Genomic DNA, 13330 nt, shown 5'->3' with positions numbered 1-13330 from the left:
TTTTTTCTATTAAAATGTTTTTGTGCATATTTATGGAGTACATGAGAAAATTTGTTACATGTATATAACGTGTAGTGGTCAAGTCAGGGCATTCAGGGTGTCCATCACCTGAGTATTAATAGGTTTTTGTTAAGTATGGCCATCCTACTCTGCTATGAAACACTGAATTTATTCCTTTTATCTTACTGTGTATGGGTTTGTACCCTTTAACTCTTTTCATCCTCCTCCTTGCCCCTCACCCTTCCCGGTCTCTGTTATCTATTTTTCCATTCTCTCTTTTTCCTTGACATAGGATCTTGCTTTGTAGCCCAGGCTGAAGTGCAGTGGTGCAATCATGCTGCCTCAACCCCTTGGGCTCAAGCAATCCTCCCACCTCAGCCTCCCAAGTAGCTGGGATTTTAGGCACACGCCACCATGCCTAATTTTTTTTTTTTTTGTAGCAATGGGTATGTTGCCCAGGCTTGTGTTGAACGCCTGGGCTCAAGTGATCCTCCCGCCTTGGCCTCCCAAAGTGCTGGGATTACAGGCATAAGCCATCATGCCCGGCCCTATTTTTCCACTCTTTACTTCTATGTGTTCAAATATTTTAGCTCCCACATATAAGTGAGAATGTGATATTTTTCTTTTTGTGCCTGGCTTATTTCACTTAAGATAATGACCTTCAGTTCCATCCGTGTTGCTGCAAATGACATGATTTAATTCTTTCTTATCCATTTATCCACTGATGGACACACAGTTTGATGCTATTAGCTATTGTGTGTGAATAGTGCTGCAAATAAACTTATGAGTACAGGTATCCCTTTGATATACTGATTTCCTTTGGGTAGATTTCTATTTTTAGTTTTTTGAGAAATCTCCATACTGGTTTTCATAGTGGTTGTACTAGCTAATTTTACATTTTTTTAGGCTGGGCGCAGTGGCTCATGCCTGTAATCCCAGCACTTTGGGAGGCTGAGGCAGGTGGATGGATCACCTGAGCCCAGGTCTGAGACCAGCCTAAGCAACATGGCAAAACCCCATCTCTACCAAAAACAAAAAAAAATTAGCTGGGTGTGGTGGTATACGTAGTCTCAGCTACTTGGGAGGCTGAGCTGGGAGGATCACTTGAGCCCAGGAGGCAGAGGTTGCAGTAAGCCAAGACTGTGTCACTGCACTCCACTGTGGGTGACAGAGTGAGACTTTGTCTTAAAAAACCCCACAAAAACCAAATATAACTTCTCTACTTTTTGAACTTTTTTGTTAAAAATTAAGACACCAACACAAACATTAGCCTAGGCTAACTAGCCTAGGGTCAGGATCATCAATATCACTGTCTTGCACCTCCATACCGTATCCCACTGGAAGCTCTTTAGGGGCAATAACACACAGGGAACTGATATCTCCTATGGTAACAATGCCTTCTTCTGGAATACCTACTGTAGGGGCTGCCTGGAGGCTGTTTTACAGTTAACTTTTTTTTTTTTGGAGACGGAGTCTCACTCTGTTGCCCAGGCTGGAGTGTAGTGGCACAATCTCGACTCACTGCAAGCTCCGCCTCCTGGGTTCACGCAATTCTCCTGCCTCAGCCTCCCGAGTAGCTGGGACTACAGGTGCCCACCACCATGCCCGACTAATTTTTTTGTATTTTCAGTAAAGACGGGGTTTCACTGTGTTAGTCAGGATGGTCTCGATCTCCTGACCTCAGGATCTGCCCGCCTCAGCCTCCCAAAGTGCTGGGATTACAGGCGTGAGCCACCATGCCTGGCCTACAGTTAACTTAAAAAAAAAAAAAAAGTAGAAGGCATACACACTTTAATGATAAAATATAGTAAATTCATAAACCAATAACATATTCACTTATTATAGTATCAAGCATTATGTTCTATACATAATTGCATGTGCTACACTTTAAATGACTGGCAGCACAATAGGTTTGTTTATACCAGCATTGCCACAAACATGTGAGTAATGTGTTGCACTATGACATTACCACAGGACTTTTTCAGCTCCATTATAATTTTATGGGACCACCATCATTCATATATGTGGTCCATCGTTTACTTAAACATTGTCATGGAGCCCATGACTGTATACAGTTCCAGTTAACATCTGGTTATGTTTTGAGATTTGTAAAAACATTACCCGTTCTGGTAGTATGATTTTACTACCTACCTGTTTTTCATTAACCTTATTTCTCTTTTCAATTGGGGGTCATCTGTCTTAGTTGTCTGAGAGGTAAGAGTCACAGGAGATGTCATCACCACAGTTTGTGGCAGAGAAGTAGCTGAAGGTGTAGTTCGGATCTGATACGTTTGCATATCTCCTGATGCAGCTAGAAGGCAAACAGGAGTGAATGAGTTAGTTGGTTAAGTGTCTCTGAGAGTGTTAGGAGATTTTCTGTAGACAGAAAGCATACTTACTCTGTACAACCACCTGATTGCTGGGCACAAGTATCTGCTGTCCATCAGAGGTCTGCGCATACTGAAGAATAGTTGTACCTTGCTGAGTACTACCTGAATTTGTCATGGTTAATGTCTGAAGTCCCTGTACTCCATCTGTGCCTGGACTTGCCAACTGTAAGGCTCCATTTGGGGCAATGGCAACTTTAATCAAAGAGAGAAAACAGCTATTGTAAGGTTATACAATACACTAATTCAAAGGAGTAGCAAAAAGCCCACAAACACTATTTACTAAAACAGGTATGAATGCAGTTCTACTTGGTAACTGCTGACTACTTTAGGTGAACTACATGTAAAAGGAATAAAACAGCACTTTTTTTTTTTTTCTTTTTTTGATGGAGTCTCACTCTACTGCCCAGGCTGGAGTGCAGTGGCACAATCTCAGCTCGCTGCAACCTCTGCCTCCTGGGTTCAAGCCGTTCTTGTGCCTCAGCCTCCCAAGGAGCATGGATTACACGTGTGCGCCACCATGCCCAGCTGATTTTTGTATTTTTAGTAGAGACAGAGTTTCTCCATGTTGGCCAGGCTGGTCTCGAATTCCTCACCCCAGGTGATCTACCCGCCTCAGCCTCCCAAAGTGCTGGGATTACAGGCATGAGCCACTGCGCTTGGCCCTATGATAGTTAATTTTTAAGAAAAAATAAAAAGGAAACATAAACATACTTTCTAATTTTGAGTCAAAAGCATTATAAAGGTTATTACTTCAAAATATTTCTGAATAGATAACGTGCTTATGGAAAAAAATTCAATAGAATAAAAGGTTATATAATGAGAAAATAAGTCACTTTTATACTGTTTCTTAGCTCCATTTTCTAGTGGTACCACTGTTAAATGTATTACATGTTATTAAGGTATTTACTTAAGTGATAGTTAAGAAATGTAATCTATTCATTTGCTTCCTAGTGAAAATCACTAATAAAGATAGCAGAAAGCCACTGTGTAGAAAACACTACTTAGCTCCCCACAAACATTTGTTCACTGAATTATACCTGTGTTCATGCTTTCTCCTCAGCCCTTAAATGCCCATAAGGCATGACCAAATAGAAAACATTTTAGCATTATTCAATTCCCATATAATCTTCAGAATTGAATGCCTCATCTCTGTACCCTCTTTTTGGATTAGAGTTATGTAACATTTTTTCCTTTTATGTTTTGGCTACCAGGAAGCCAAAATACATGTATACGTGTGTATTTTGATGGAAAAATATTTTTTTCACACGTTCATAATTATCCCTCCCCAACTGCCCCAATTTTAATTTATGAGTTTCAAAATATTTATTAGCTGGAGTGCAGTGGTGTGGTCCTGGTTCACCACTGCACTCTACCTCCTGGGCTCAAGCAATCCTCCCACCTCAGCCTCCCAAGTAGCTGGACCTATAGATGAACATGACCATGCTTAGCTAATTTTTAAATTTTTTATAGAGATAGGGGCTCCCTATATTGCCCAGGCTGGTCTTGAAATCAAGTGATCCTCCCACTTTGGCCTCCCAAAGTGCAAGGATTACAGGCATGATCCACCGTAACAGGCTCAGAGATTTGCTGTGAAGTTATATTAACAATTAGTTTCAATCTTTTTCCCTGCAACACATTATATATATACACACACACACACATATTTATGTAAGTATAAACATCAATAAAATTAAAGGTCCCATTATCTATCTCTATTTCACTGTCCCCCCTCCGACCCCATCCTGAGATAATTATTATTTTTGGTGCACATGTTTCCCATTATTTTCCTGTGCTTATACAGACTTTATCAGTATCAGACTTGAATATACTTTAGCCATTATGTTCAGTGGCAAAAACCGCAATTACTTTTACACCAACCTAATATACCAAAATACATACCTGTAGATGCAAATGTTTTGATATTAAGTATGTTAATACATATTTTCATTTTTGCAACATATCTTCCTGTTCTTAACATGTGTATTTACCTGTTAATGTGCTGTATTTATTCTAAAACTGAGCTGTCTGATAGGGTAGCCATTAGCCCCATGTGGCTATTTAAATTAACTAAAATTAAACAAAATTAAAATTTCAGTTTCTCCACCAGCCATATTTCAAGCACTCAATAGTCACACATGCTTTAGTGGCTACTATTCTGGGACAATGCAGACATAAAACATTCCCATTATCATACGAAGTTCTACTGGCCCACGCTGCCCTAAATACTAGTCTGTACTACACTTATTTCAGTGATAACATGTGAACCTCCCCACTACCTCTGATCTCTGCTCCCAAGCTTCTTTCCTTGCAACCATTGCTCCCAGTTTCTTTCTTTTTCTTTCTTTCTTTTTCTGAGATTGGTCTTGCTCTGTTGCCCAGGCTGGAGTGCAGTGGTACGATCAGGGCTCACGGTAACTTCGACCTCCCAGGCTCAAGAGATCCCATCTCAGCTTCCTGAGTAGATCGGACTAGTCACATATCATGATGCCCGGCTCTTTTTTTTCCCTCACTTTTCTGTAGAGACGCAGTCTTGCTATGTTGCCAAGGCTGGTCCTGAATGTGGCTCCAAGCAATCCTCCAGCCTCAACCTCTTAACGTACTGAGATTACAGGCATGAACCACCGGGCCTGGCCCCCAGTTTCTTAAGTGGTATTCTATACATATATTCTAAATTAATTTATTCATAACAAACTTAACTGAAAGCCTACTATATGCCGGGTCCTATATGTCAAGGATGTAGTTGTGAATGAAACAAATAAGGTTCTTTCCCTTAAGGATGCTATATTCTAGTGGGTAAAACAGATCATAAATAAGCTAATCTATACTTACATACATACAGTCTATAATTAAACTAATGTGTACTAACTTAATTATATGTAAATGCTATAAAGAAAAATATAGGAGATTAAGGAAAACTAAAGGGAGGAGCCACAAGTCTGAAAAAGAGTGGTCTCTTTGTGGAGGTGACACTTAAGCAGAGCAGGGGTGTAGGATGCAAGCCATGTAAGGATCTGGGGGAAGAACATGCCAGGCATGAGCAACGACAACTCCAGAGATCCTGAAGCAGAAACAAGCTCGTGTGTCTGAGGTACAGTTAGGAAGTCTGGGGCAGTCAGAATGCCATCAGGTGGCAGGAGATGAGGTCAGAGTGGTAGGCAGATCCTAAATGTCATGCCTTGTAAGATCTGGATTTTATTCTAAGTGTGATAAAATGTCACTAGAGGACTTTGAGCAGGAATGATGTGATCTAGTTGACATCTTAAATAAATCACTTTGGCCACAGCATGGAAAACTGATTATTAGGGCAAGAATGGAAGCAAGATGACCAACTGGATGCCTACTCCAGTCAGATGACAGCCTAAACTAAGCTGGTAGTGGTTGGAGATGGCAAGAGGTAGTCAGATGGGACATATATTTTGTGGCAAGACTGAATGAAACTTAAAGATTAATGTTAGGAGTGGAGCGGGAGACAACAAATAGGCAGCACAAGTAAATTCCTTAGGGTGATAGAACTCAGTCTTGATTGGTGGTGTTATACTATTCTACATGTTTGTCAAAACTCATAGACTTAAATTCCCCAAAGAGTGAATTTTACTGTATATAAATCAAACAATAAATATTTTTAACGAATAGGCAGGGGCCAGGAGTGGTGGCTCACGCCTGTAATCCCAGCACTTTGGGAGGCCGAGGTAGGTGAATCACTTCAGGTGAGAAGAGTTCAAGACCAACCTGGCCAACATGGTGAAACCCCGTCTCTACTAAAAATGCAAAAATTAGCCAAGCAAAGTGGTGCACGCCTATAATCCCAGCTACCTGGGAGGCTGAGGAAGGAAAATCACTTGAACCAGGGAGGTGGAGGTTGCAGTGAGCTGAGATCATGGCACTGCACTCTAACTTGGGCAACAGAGCGAAACTCCATCTCAAAAAAAAAAAAAAAAAAAAAGCCAGGAACGTTCTGAAAGGAATTATACTAATATACAGCAATTATGTATGGAACTACATAGATAAAAGAATGGACAAAATAAGGCCGGGCACAGTGGCTCATGCCTGTAATCCCAGCACTTTGGGAAGCCAAGGTGGGTGGATCACCTGAGGTCAGAAGTTCGAGACCAGCCTAGCCAATATGGTGAAACCCCCTCTCTACTAAAAATACAAAAATTAGCCGGGCATGGTGGCACACGCCTGTAATCCCAGCTACTCCAGAGGCTGAGGCAGGAGAATCACTTGAACCCAGGAAGTGGAGGTTGCAGTGAGCCAAGATCGTGCCACTGCATCCAGCTTGGGCGACAAGAGCGAGACTCTGTCTCAAAACAAAACAGTATCTAATGATGTAGGTCTCAGTTCCCTCATACATTGATAACTGCCTATGTCACAAAGTTGTTGTAAGGAGTAAATGAAATAATGCGAAACAGTACTTTGCATTATTCCTGGCTGAAAACATCCTTTAATAATCATCACTATCAAAGTATGACAGTTTTTCTAACACCATGTCTTTCTACAGAAAAGTCAGGTTTTGTGTGTTTATAACGTGGAAATTGATTCCTATACATACTGTACTGTCCGCTGCTAGTCTGATAGATGGGAGTTGGAACAGACATAGAAGTGACAGCAGAAACTCCAGAATTTTCTCCGTCTCCTTTTCTGCCCCGTGTATCTTCAGAAGATAAGTCTTTCAAAATTTTTCTGTAAAAAAACAGAACTCTATTAAACATTGGTAATGTGAATGACTTCACGAAAAGAAATTTTTTTTTTTTTGAGACAAGATCTTGCTCTGTCACCCAGGCTGGAGTACAGTGGCGCCATCACAGCTCACTGTAACCTCTGCTTCCCTGGCTTAAGAGATTCTTGTGCCCCAGCCTCCCAAGTAGCTGGGACCACAAGCGTAAGCCACCACACTCAGCTAATTTTTGTATTTTCAGTAGACACGAAGTTTCACCATGTTGGCCAGGCTGGTCTTGAACTCCTGGCCTCAAGTGATCCACTCATCTCCTCCTCCCAAAGTGCTGGGATTACAGGCATATGCCACCATGCCCAGCCACAAAAAGAAATTTCTAAAACTTTTTCAATCTCAGGTAAAAGTTACAATAATCGGCCAGGAGTGGTGGCTCATGCCTGTAATCCCATCACTTTGGGAGGCCGAGACCAGCGGATCACAAGGTCAGGAGTTCGAGACCAGGCTGGCCAATAAGGTGAAACCCTGTCTCTACTAATAATACAAAAATAAACTGGGCATGGTGGCGGGCACCTGTAATCCCAGCTATTTGGGAGACTAAGGCAGGAGGATTGCTTGAATTCAGGAGACAGAGGTTGCAGTGAGCCAAGGTCGCACCACTGCACTCCAGCCTGGGCGACAGAGTGAGAGTCCAATAATCTACCAGACATTTAAACTATTATTCCAAAGAATCATTTTATTTAGCACATATTATTATAATGACGTGCTCCAGGCTGATTACATATTAAAGAGTAAAGAGGGCCGGGCATGGTGGCTCCCACCTGTAATCCCAGCACTTTGGGAGGCTGAGGTGGGCAGATCACTTGAGATCAGGAGTTTGGAGACCAGCCTGGTCAACATGGTGATACCCCATCCCTACCACAAATACAAAAATTAGCTGGACATTGTGGTGTGTGCCTGTAATCCCAGCTACTTGGGGGGGCTGAGGTAGGAGAATTGCTTGAACCTGGAAGGCGGAGGTTGCAGTGAGCCAAGATGGTGCCACTGTACTCCAGCCTGGGCGACAGAGTGAGACTCTGTCTCAAAAGAAACAAAAACAAAAAATAAAAACCCGTAAAACAGTTCTCCAAAGGAAGTAGGTAAGAAAAACTACTATAAAATGCAGAGTATCAATGATGAATAAAATTGCTTATTTTAACAAAAAGAGGTAAATATGATCCCATGGATATCCCTCAGACTCAGTGAAATGGCACTAATGACAAGAATAAGGGATGGAAAAAGTATTCCTTGATAAAAAGAAAGGTCTTTCAAGACAATTGGGGATGGGCGCAGTGGCTGATGCCTGTAATCCCAGTACTGTGGGAGGCCAAGGCAGGCAGAACACCTGGGCTCCGGAGTTCAAGACCAGCCTGGCCGACATGGTAAAACCCCATCTCTACTAAAAATGCAAAAATTAGCTGGGCATAGTTGCTCACGTCTGTAATTCCAGCTACTTGGGAGGCTGAGGCAGGAGAATTGCTTTAACCCGGGAGGTGGAGGCTACAATGAGTGGAATTTGTGCCACTGCACTCCAGCCTGGGCGACAACGTGAGACGCTGTCTCAAAAAAAAAAAAAAAAAAAAAAAAAAAGACAATGGGGGTAGAGGAAAGAGTAGGCAATATGCATTGTTTGCTTCTGAAAAAAAGACAGAAAAAAGAAATGCTTAAGAATTCTATGTTCACTGTAGGAAAATGAGAAAACTGAAATACTTATGTGAAAACAACAAAAAAGGAATCACAAAGGAAAAAGAAAGCCCTTAGAATGAAAAGGGCTCTTTTATCTATGCCAACTTCCCAGCTCATGGAGGAATTTCCTAACATTCCTGACAACCTCTACTTCCAGAAAAATGGCACCCACTATTTCCAAAAAGTAAACCATTCTATTATTGAATAGTTAGAACCTTTCCTTTTTTGGGTCCAAAGCTAGTTCCATCCAGTGAAACTAAAGAAATTTATTAATTATTTTTTTCTTTTCTTTTGAGACAGCCTCACTCTGTTGCCCAGGCTGGAGTACCGTGGCATGATCATGGCTCACCCCACTTTGACTTCTCAGGCTCAAGCGATCCTCCTGCCTCAGCCTCCCAAGCATCTGGGATTATAGGTACATGCCATCATACCTGGCTAATTTTTTTTTTTTTTTTTTTTTTTAGTAGAGATGGGGCCTATTTTGCCCAGGCTGTTCTTGAATTTCTGGGTTCAAGTGATTCTCCCACCTAGGCCTTCTAAAGTGTTGGGACTACAGGCATGAGTCATAGCAAGAAATTTAAGCCTAATCCCAATTCTATATCTGTGACCTACTTTGCAGTATTTGATAACTGCTATAAGTCTTCCTTATTCTAGGCCAAATACTTTCAGTTTTTTCATGTGTTCTTCTGTAACATGTTGAAGATCCTTCTCCAGTTTGGTCTCCTTTGTGTGGACTGTTGTCCCACCAAGAGCTAATACAACTGTAGACTATATTAAGAGAAGTTCCACAGGAAGCACAATGGAGGTGTCAGTCCTATAGGACTCTGTTTTAAGCATTTCTGTAGAATAGTCACAGTGCTTCCTAAACCTGCCTATGTAACAGAATCATTCTGGAAAGGTCTGTTGAATCTAGATTCCCATCTGGTGGCCATGATTGAGTAAGTAGGTCTGGAGTAGAGCTCCAGATTCATTTAACAAACTGCCTGCATGGTCTTTTTTTCCACAAGTCCACCTCTGTCCAATGCCTGCATGGTCCTATAGCCAGTCTATCATGAGACTGTGGAATGCTGCGCCCATTTATTTTTCCATTTTACATTATGAAACACTTTCTGAGTATAAAGAAAAGTACAGGGAAAGATGCTGCATCTGGCGTTGCCATGGCTGTGCCTTGGCCTGTGCAGCCTCCTGGTGGGGCAGGAAGAGGCCCTGAGCGCCATGGATCTGCTGGAGTGAAGCCGGCCCTATGTGGTGCTGCGCAGGCAGAACCTGGTGTTGATGGGAACCATTTTCAGCATCCTGCTGATGACTGTTATCCTTATGGCATTTTGTGTCTACAAGCCCATTTGGTGTCAGTGACAGCCAAGTAAACAAGTTCTTCAATGAGTACTTGGAACAGGATAAATTGTGCTGAGCATGGGCCAATGGAGAAGTTGAAATCAGAACTTTCCTACCTGAAAATAACCTTAAGTCTGGACAGTTGGTAAATGCTAAATGATTTAGGAAAAAACAACTACTAGCAGTTCTTTTTTCTTTTTTTTTTTTCTTTGAGACAGAGTTTCACTTCTGTTGCCCAGGCTGGAGTGCAGCAGTGCAATCTCAGCTCACTGCAACCTCTGCCTCCTAATTTCAAGCAAGTCTCCTGCCTCAGCCTCCTGTATTACAGGCGTGCACCACCACACCCGGCTAATTTTTGTATTTTTAGTGAAGATAGTGTTTCACCATTTTGGTCAGGCTGGTCTTGAACTCCTGACCTCAGGTGATCTGCCCACCTGGGCCTCCCGAAGTGCTGGGATTACAGGTGTGAGTCACTGTGCCCGGCTTTATTATTTTTCTCAATACTGTAATGCAAATAATTGGCCACCTAGTCTGCTTCTCAGTGTTTCTTTTTATATCTGACTATGCTTAAGAGCAGACCTGAAAACTCCAAATTCAGTGTAAAGATGGGAGTGTTAATCAGAAAGGAAAACATGGTAATCCTGCGAATGTCTGTAAGAACCACACTGGAAATAACTAATTCATGCTTGAAAATATTAATAAGGAGACTTACTCCGTAGACATTCCCTACTTAAGAACCATTTGGTCACAGTGGCTTAAGAATCACAAAAGATTTTTTTTTTCTTTTTTTTGAGACAGGGTCTCACTCTGTCACCTAGGCTGGAGTACAGTGGCACAATCACGGCTCACTGCAGCCTTGATCTCCCAGGCTCAAGTGATCTTCCCACCTCAGCCTCCCAAGTGGCTGGGACTACAGGTATGCACCACCATACCTGGCTAATTTTTTGTATTTTTTTGTAGAGACAAGGTCTCCCTATGTTGCCCAGGCTGGTCTCAAACTCTTGGGCTCAAGCAATCTGGCCACCTTGGCCTCCCACAGTGCTGGGATTACAGGCATGAGCCACTGTGCCTGGCCTTCCTGTACCTATTATTCTACTCTAATTTCAGTATGATCACAGAACATTCTGTGCATGATTTCTGTTCTTTTAAATTTGGTAAGATTTGTTATGACCCAGAATGTGGTATTTCTTGGTGGATTTTCTTCATTCTACAGCTGCTGGGTCAAGTGTTATAAAAATGTCAGTTAGGCAAAGCTCACGCCTGTAATCCCAGCACTTTGGGAGGCCAAGGCAGACAGATGACACGGACAGGAGCTCGAGACCAGCCTGGACAATATAGTGAAACCCCGTCTCTACTAAAAACAAAAAAAGTTAGCTGGGCGTGGGTTTGGAGGCTGAGGCAGGAGAATTGCTTGAACCTGGAAGGCGGAGGTTGCAGTGAGCTGAGATCGTGCTACTGCACTCCAGCCTGAGTGACAGAGTGAGACTCAATCTCAGGAGAAAAAAAAAAAAAAGATCTTGTTGGCTTCTGATATTATCTGGCATTAGGTTCTTCTATAATCTTGCTGATTTTCTGACTACAAGTTCTTTTTTTTTTTGAGACGGAGTCTCGCTCTCACCCAGGCTGGAGTGCAGTAGCGCGATCTCGGCTCACTGCAAGCTCCGCCTCCCGGGTTCACACCATTCTCCTGCCTCAGCCTCCCGAGTAGCTGGGACTACAGGCACCCACCACCACGCCCGGCTAATTTTTTTTTGTATTTTTAGTAGAGACGGGGTTTCACCGTGTTAGCCAGGATGGTCTCGATCTCCTGACCTCGTGATCCGCCCGCCTCGGCCTCCCAAAGTGCTGGGATCCCGGCCCTGACTACAAGTTCTAATGAATCCTGAGACAGGTTTATTGAAGTCATCAACTGTAACTGTGGACCTGTTTGTTTCTCTTTTCAGTTCTGTTAGTTTCTTTTTAGAGACAGGGTCTTGCTGTCATCCATGCTAGAGTGTAGTGGCTCAATCATAGCTCATTGCAGCCTCCAAATCCTGTGCAGCTGGGACCAGAGGCACAAACCACCACGTCTGGCTAACTTTAATTTTGTGAAGAGACAGGGTCTCATTATGTTGCCCTGGCTGGTCTTGAACTCCTGGGCTCATGCAATCCTCCCTCCTTGGCCTCTGGAAGGGCTGAGATCACAGGTGTGAGCCACTGGGACCTGCCCTACTAGTTTTTGATAAATATATTATAAAGCTCTTTTGTTAGATGCATACACATTTGGATTATGTCTTCTTGGTGAACTCTTATCATTATGTAATATCCCTCTTTATCTCTGCAGATTTTCCTTATTCTGAAGTCTATTTTATATGACAATAATATAGCCATGTTAGTTTTTTTCATTAGTGTTTTCATGGTATGTCTTTAACCATCCTTTTACTTTAGACTAGCTAGCTAATTTTTGAAATGAGTCATTTTTTATATCCATTCTAATAATCTTTGTCTTTTTAAAGAAAAATGGCTCTGAGATATAATTCACATACCATACAATTAACTCATTTAAGCATACAATTCAGTGTTTTTAGTATATTAACAGGGTTGTGCAACCACTACTGTAATCTTAGAACACTTTTGTTCCCCTAAAAGAAACTTGGTACCCATTAGCAGTCAATTCATTCTTCTCTTTCCTCTCCCAAGCTCTAAGCAACCACTTGCCTACTTTGTTTCTATAAATTTGTCTATTTTTGACATTTCATATAAATGGAATCATACAATATGCAATCTCTTACAAACGACTTATTTTACTTAGGTTAATATTTTCAAGGTTTATCCATGTTGTAGCATGTATTAGGACTTCATTGCTTTTTAATTGCTAAGTAAAAATATTCAATTTTATGAATACACCACATTTTGTTTATCCATTCAACACTTAATGGACATTTGGGTTGTTTCCATGCTTTGGCTATTATAAACAATGCTGCTATAAACATTCATGTACAAGTTTTCATATAAATGTATGTTTTTATTTCTCTTGGGGATATAACTAGCATAGGAAGTAGTGGGTCATATGGTAACTTAGTATTCTGAAGAACTGCCAGACTGTTTTCCATAGCAACTGTACTATTTTTTTTTTTTAACATTCTTACCAGCAGCGTATGAGAGTTTTAATTTCTCTATATCATCACCAACACTTATTATTGGTCTTTTTTTTCTATTTGAGTCATCC

The 13330-nt window shown here is 41.7% G+C and overlaps 2 protein-coding genes and 1 long non-coding RNA gene across 10 annotated transcripts in view; 1 reads left to right on the top strand and 2 right to left on the bottom strand.

Moving 5' to 3' along the window:
* DAZAP2 (DAZ associated protein 2) overlaps positions 1-4124 on the bottom strand; it is a 426196-nt gene extending 422072 nt beyond the window's left edge. The window contains exon 1 of the mRNA XM_050748800.1: positions 4115-4124. The gene's annotated coding sequence lies outside the window, so the exon portion shown is untranslated. The remainder of the gene's footprint in view (positions 1-4114) is intronic.
* Positions 1-9180, top strand: part of LOC126931074 (uncharacterized) — a 42389-nt gene extending 33209 nt beyond the window's left edge. Inside the window, exon 3 of the long non-coding RNA XR_007717773.1 lies at positions 9088-9180. This is a non-coding gene — a long non-coding RNA (uncharacterized LOC126931074). The remainder of the gene's footprint in view (positions 1-9087) is intronic.
* ATF1 (activating transcription factor 1) overlaps positions 1-13330 on the bottom strand; it is a 69940-nt gene that overhangs the window by 4873 nt on the left and 51737 nt on the right. For all 8 annotated transcript variants that reach the window (XM_050748788.1, XM_050748786.1, XM_050748791.1 and 5 more), the window contains 3 exons: positions 6943-7073; positions 2400-2582; positions 2152-2311 (listed from right to left, as the gene is read on the bottom strand). In XM_050748788.1, the coding sequence (XP_050604745.1) occupies positions 2152-2311; positions 2400-2582; positions 6943-7073 (474 nt within the window). The remainder of the gene's footprint in view (positions 1-2151; positions 2312-2399; positions 2583-6942; positions 7074-13330) is intronic.

This window comes from Macaca thibetana, chromosome 11 (assembly GCF_024542745.1).
Source record: "Macaca thibetana thibetana isolate TM-01 chromosome 11, ASM2454274v1, whole genome shotgun sequence".
Lineage (NCBI taxonomy): Eukaryota > Metazoa > Chordata > Mammalia > Primates > Cercopithecidae > Macaca > Macaca thibetana.
This window is presented reverse-complemented; position numbering and strand designations above follow the sequence as displayed.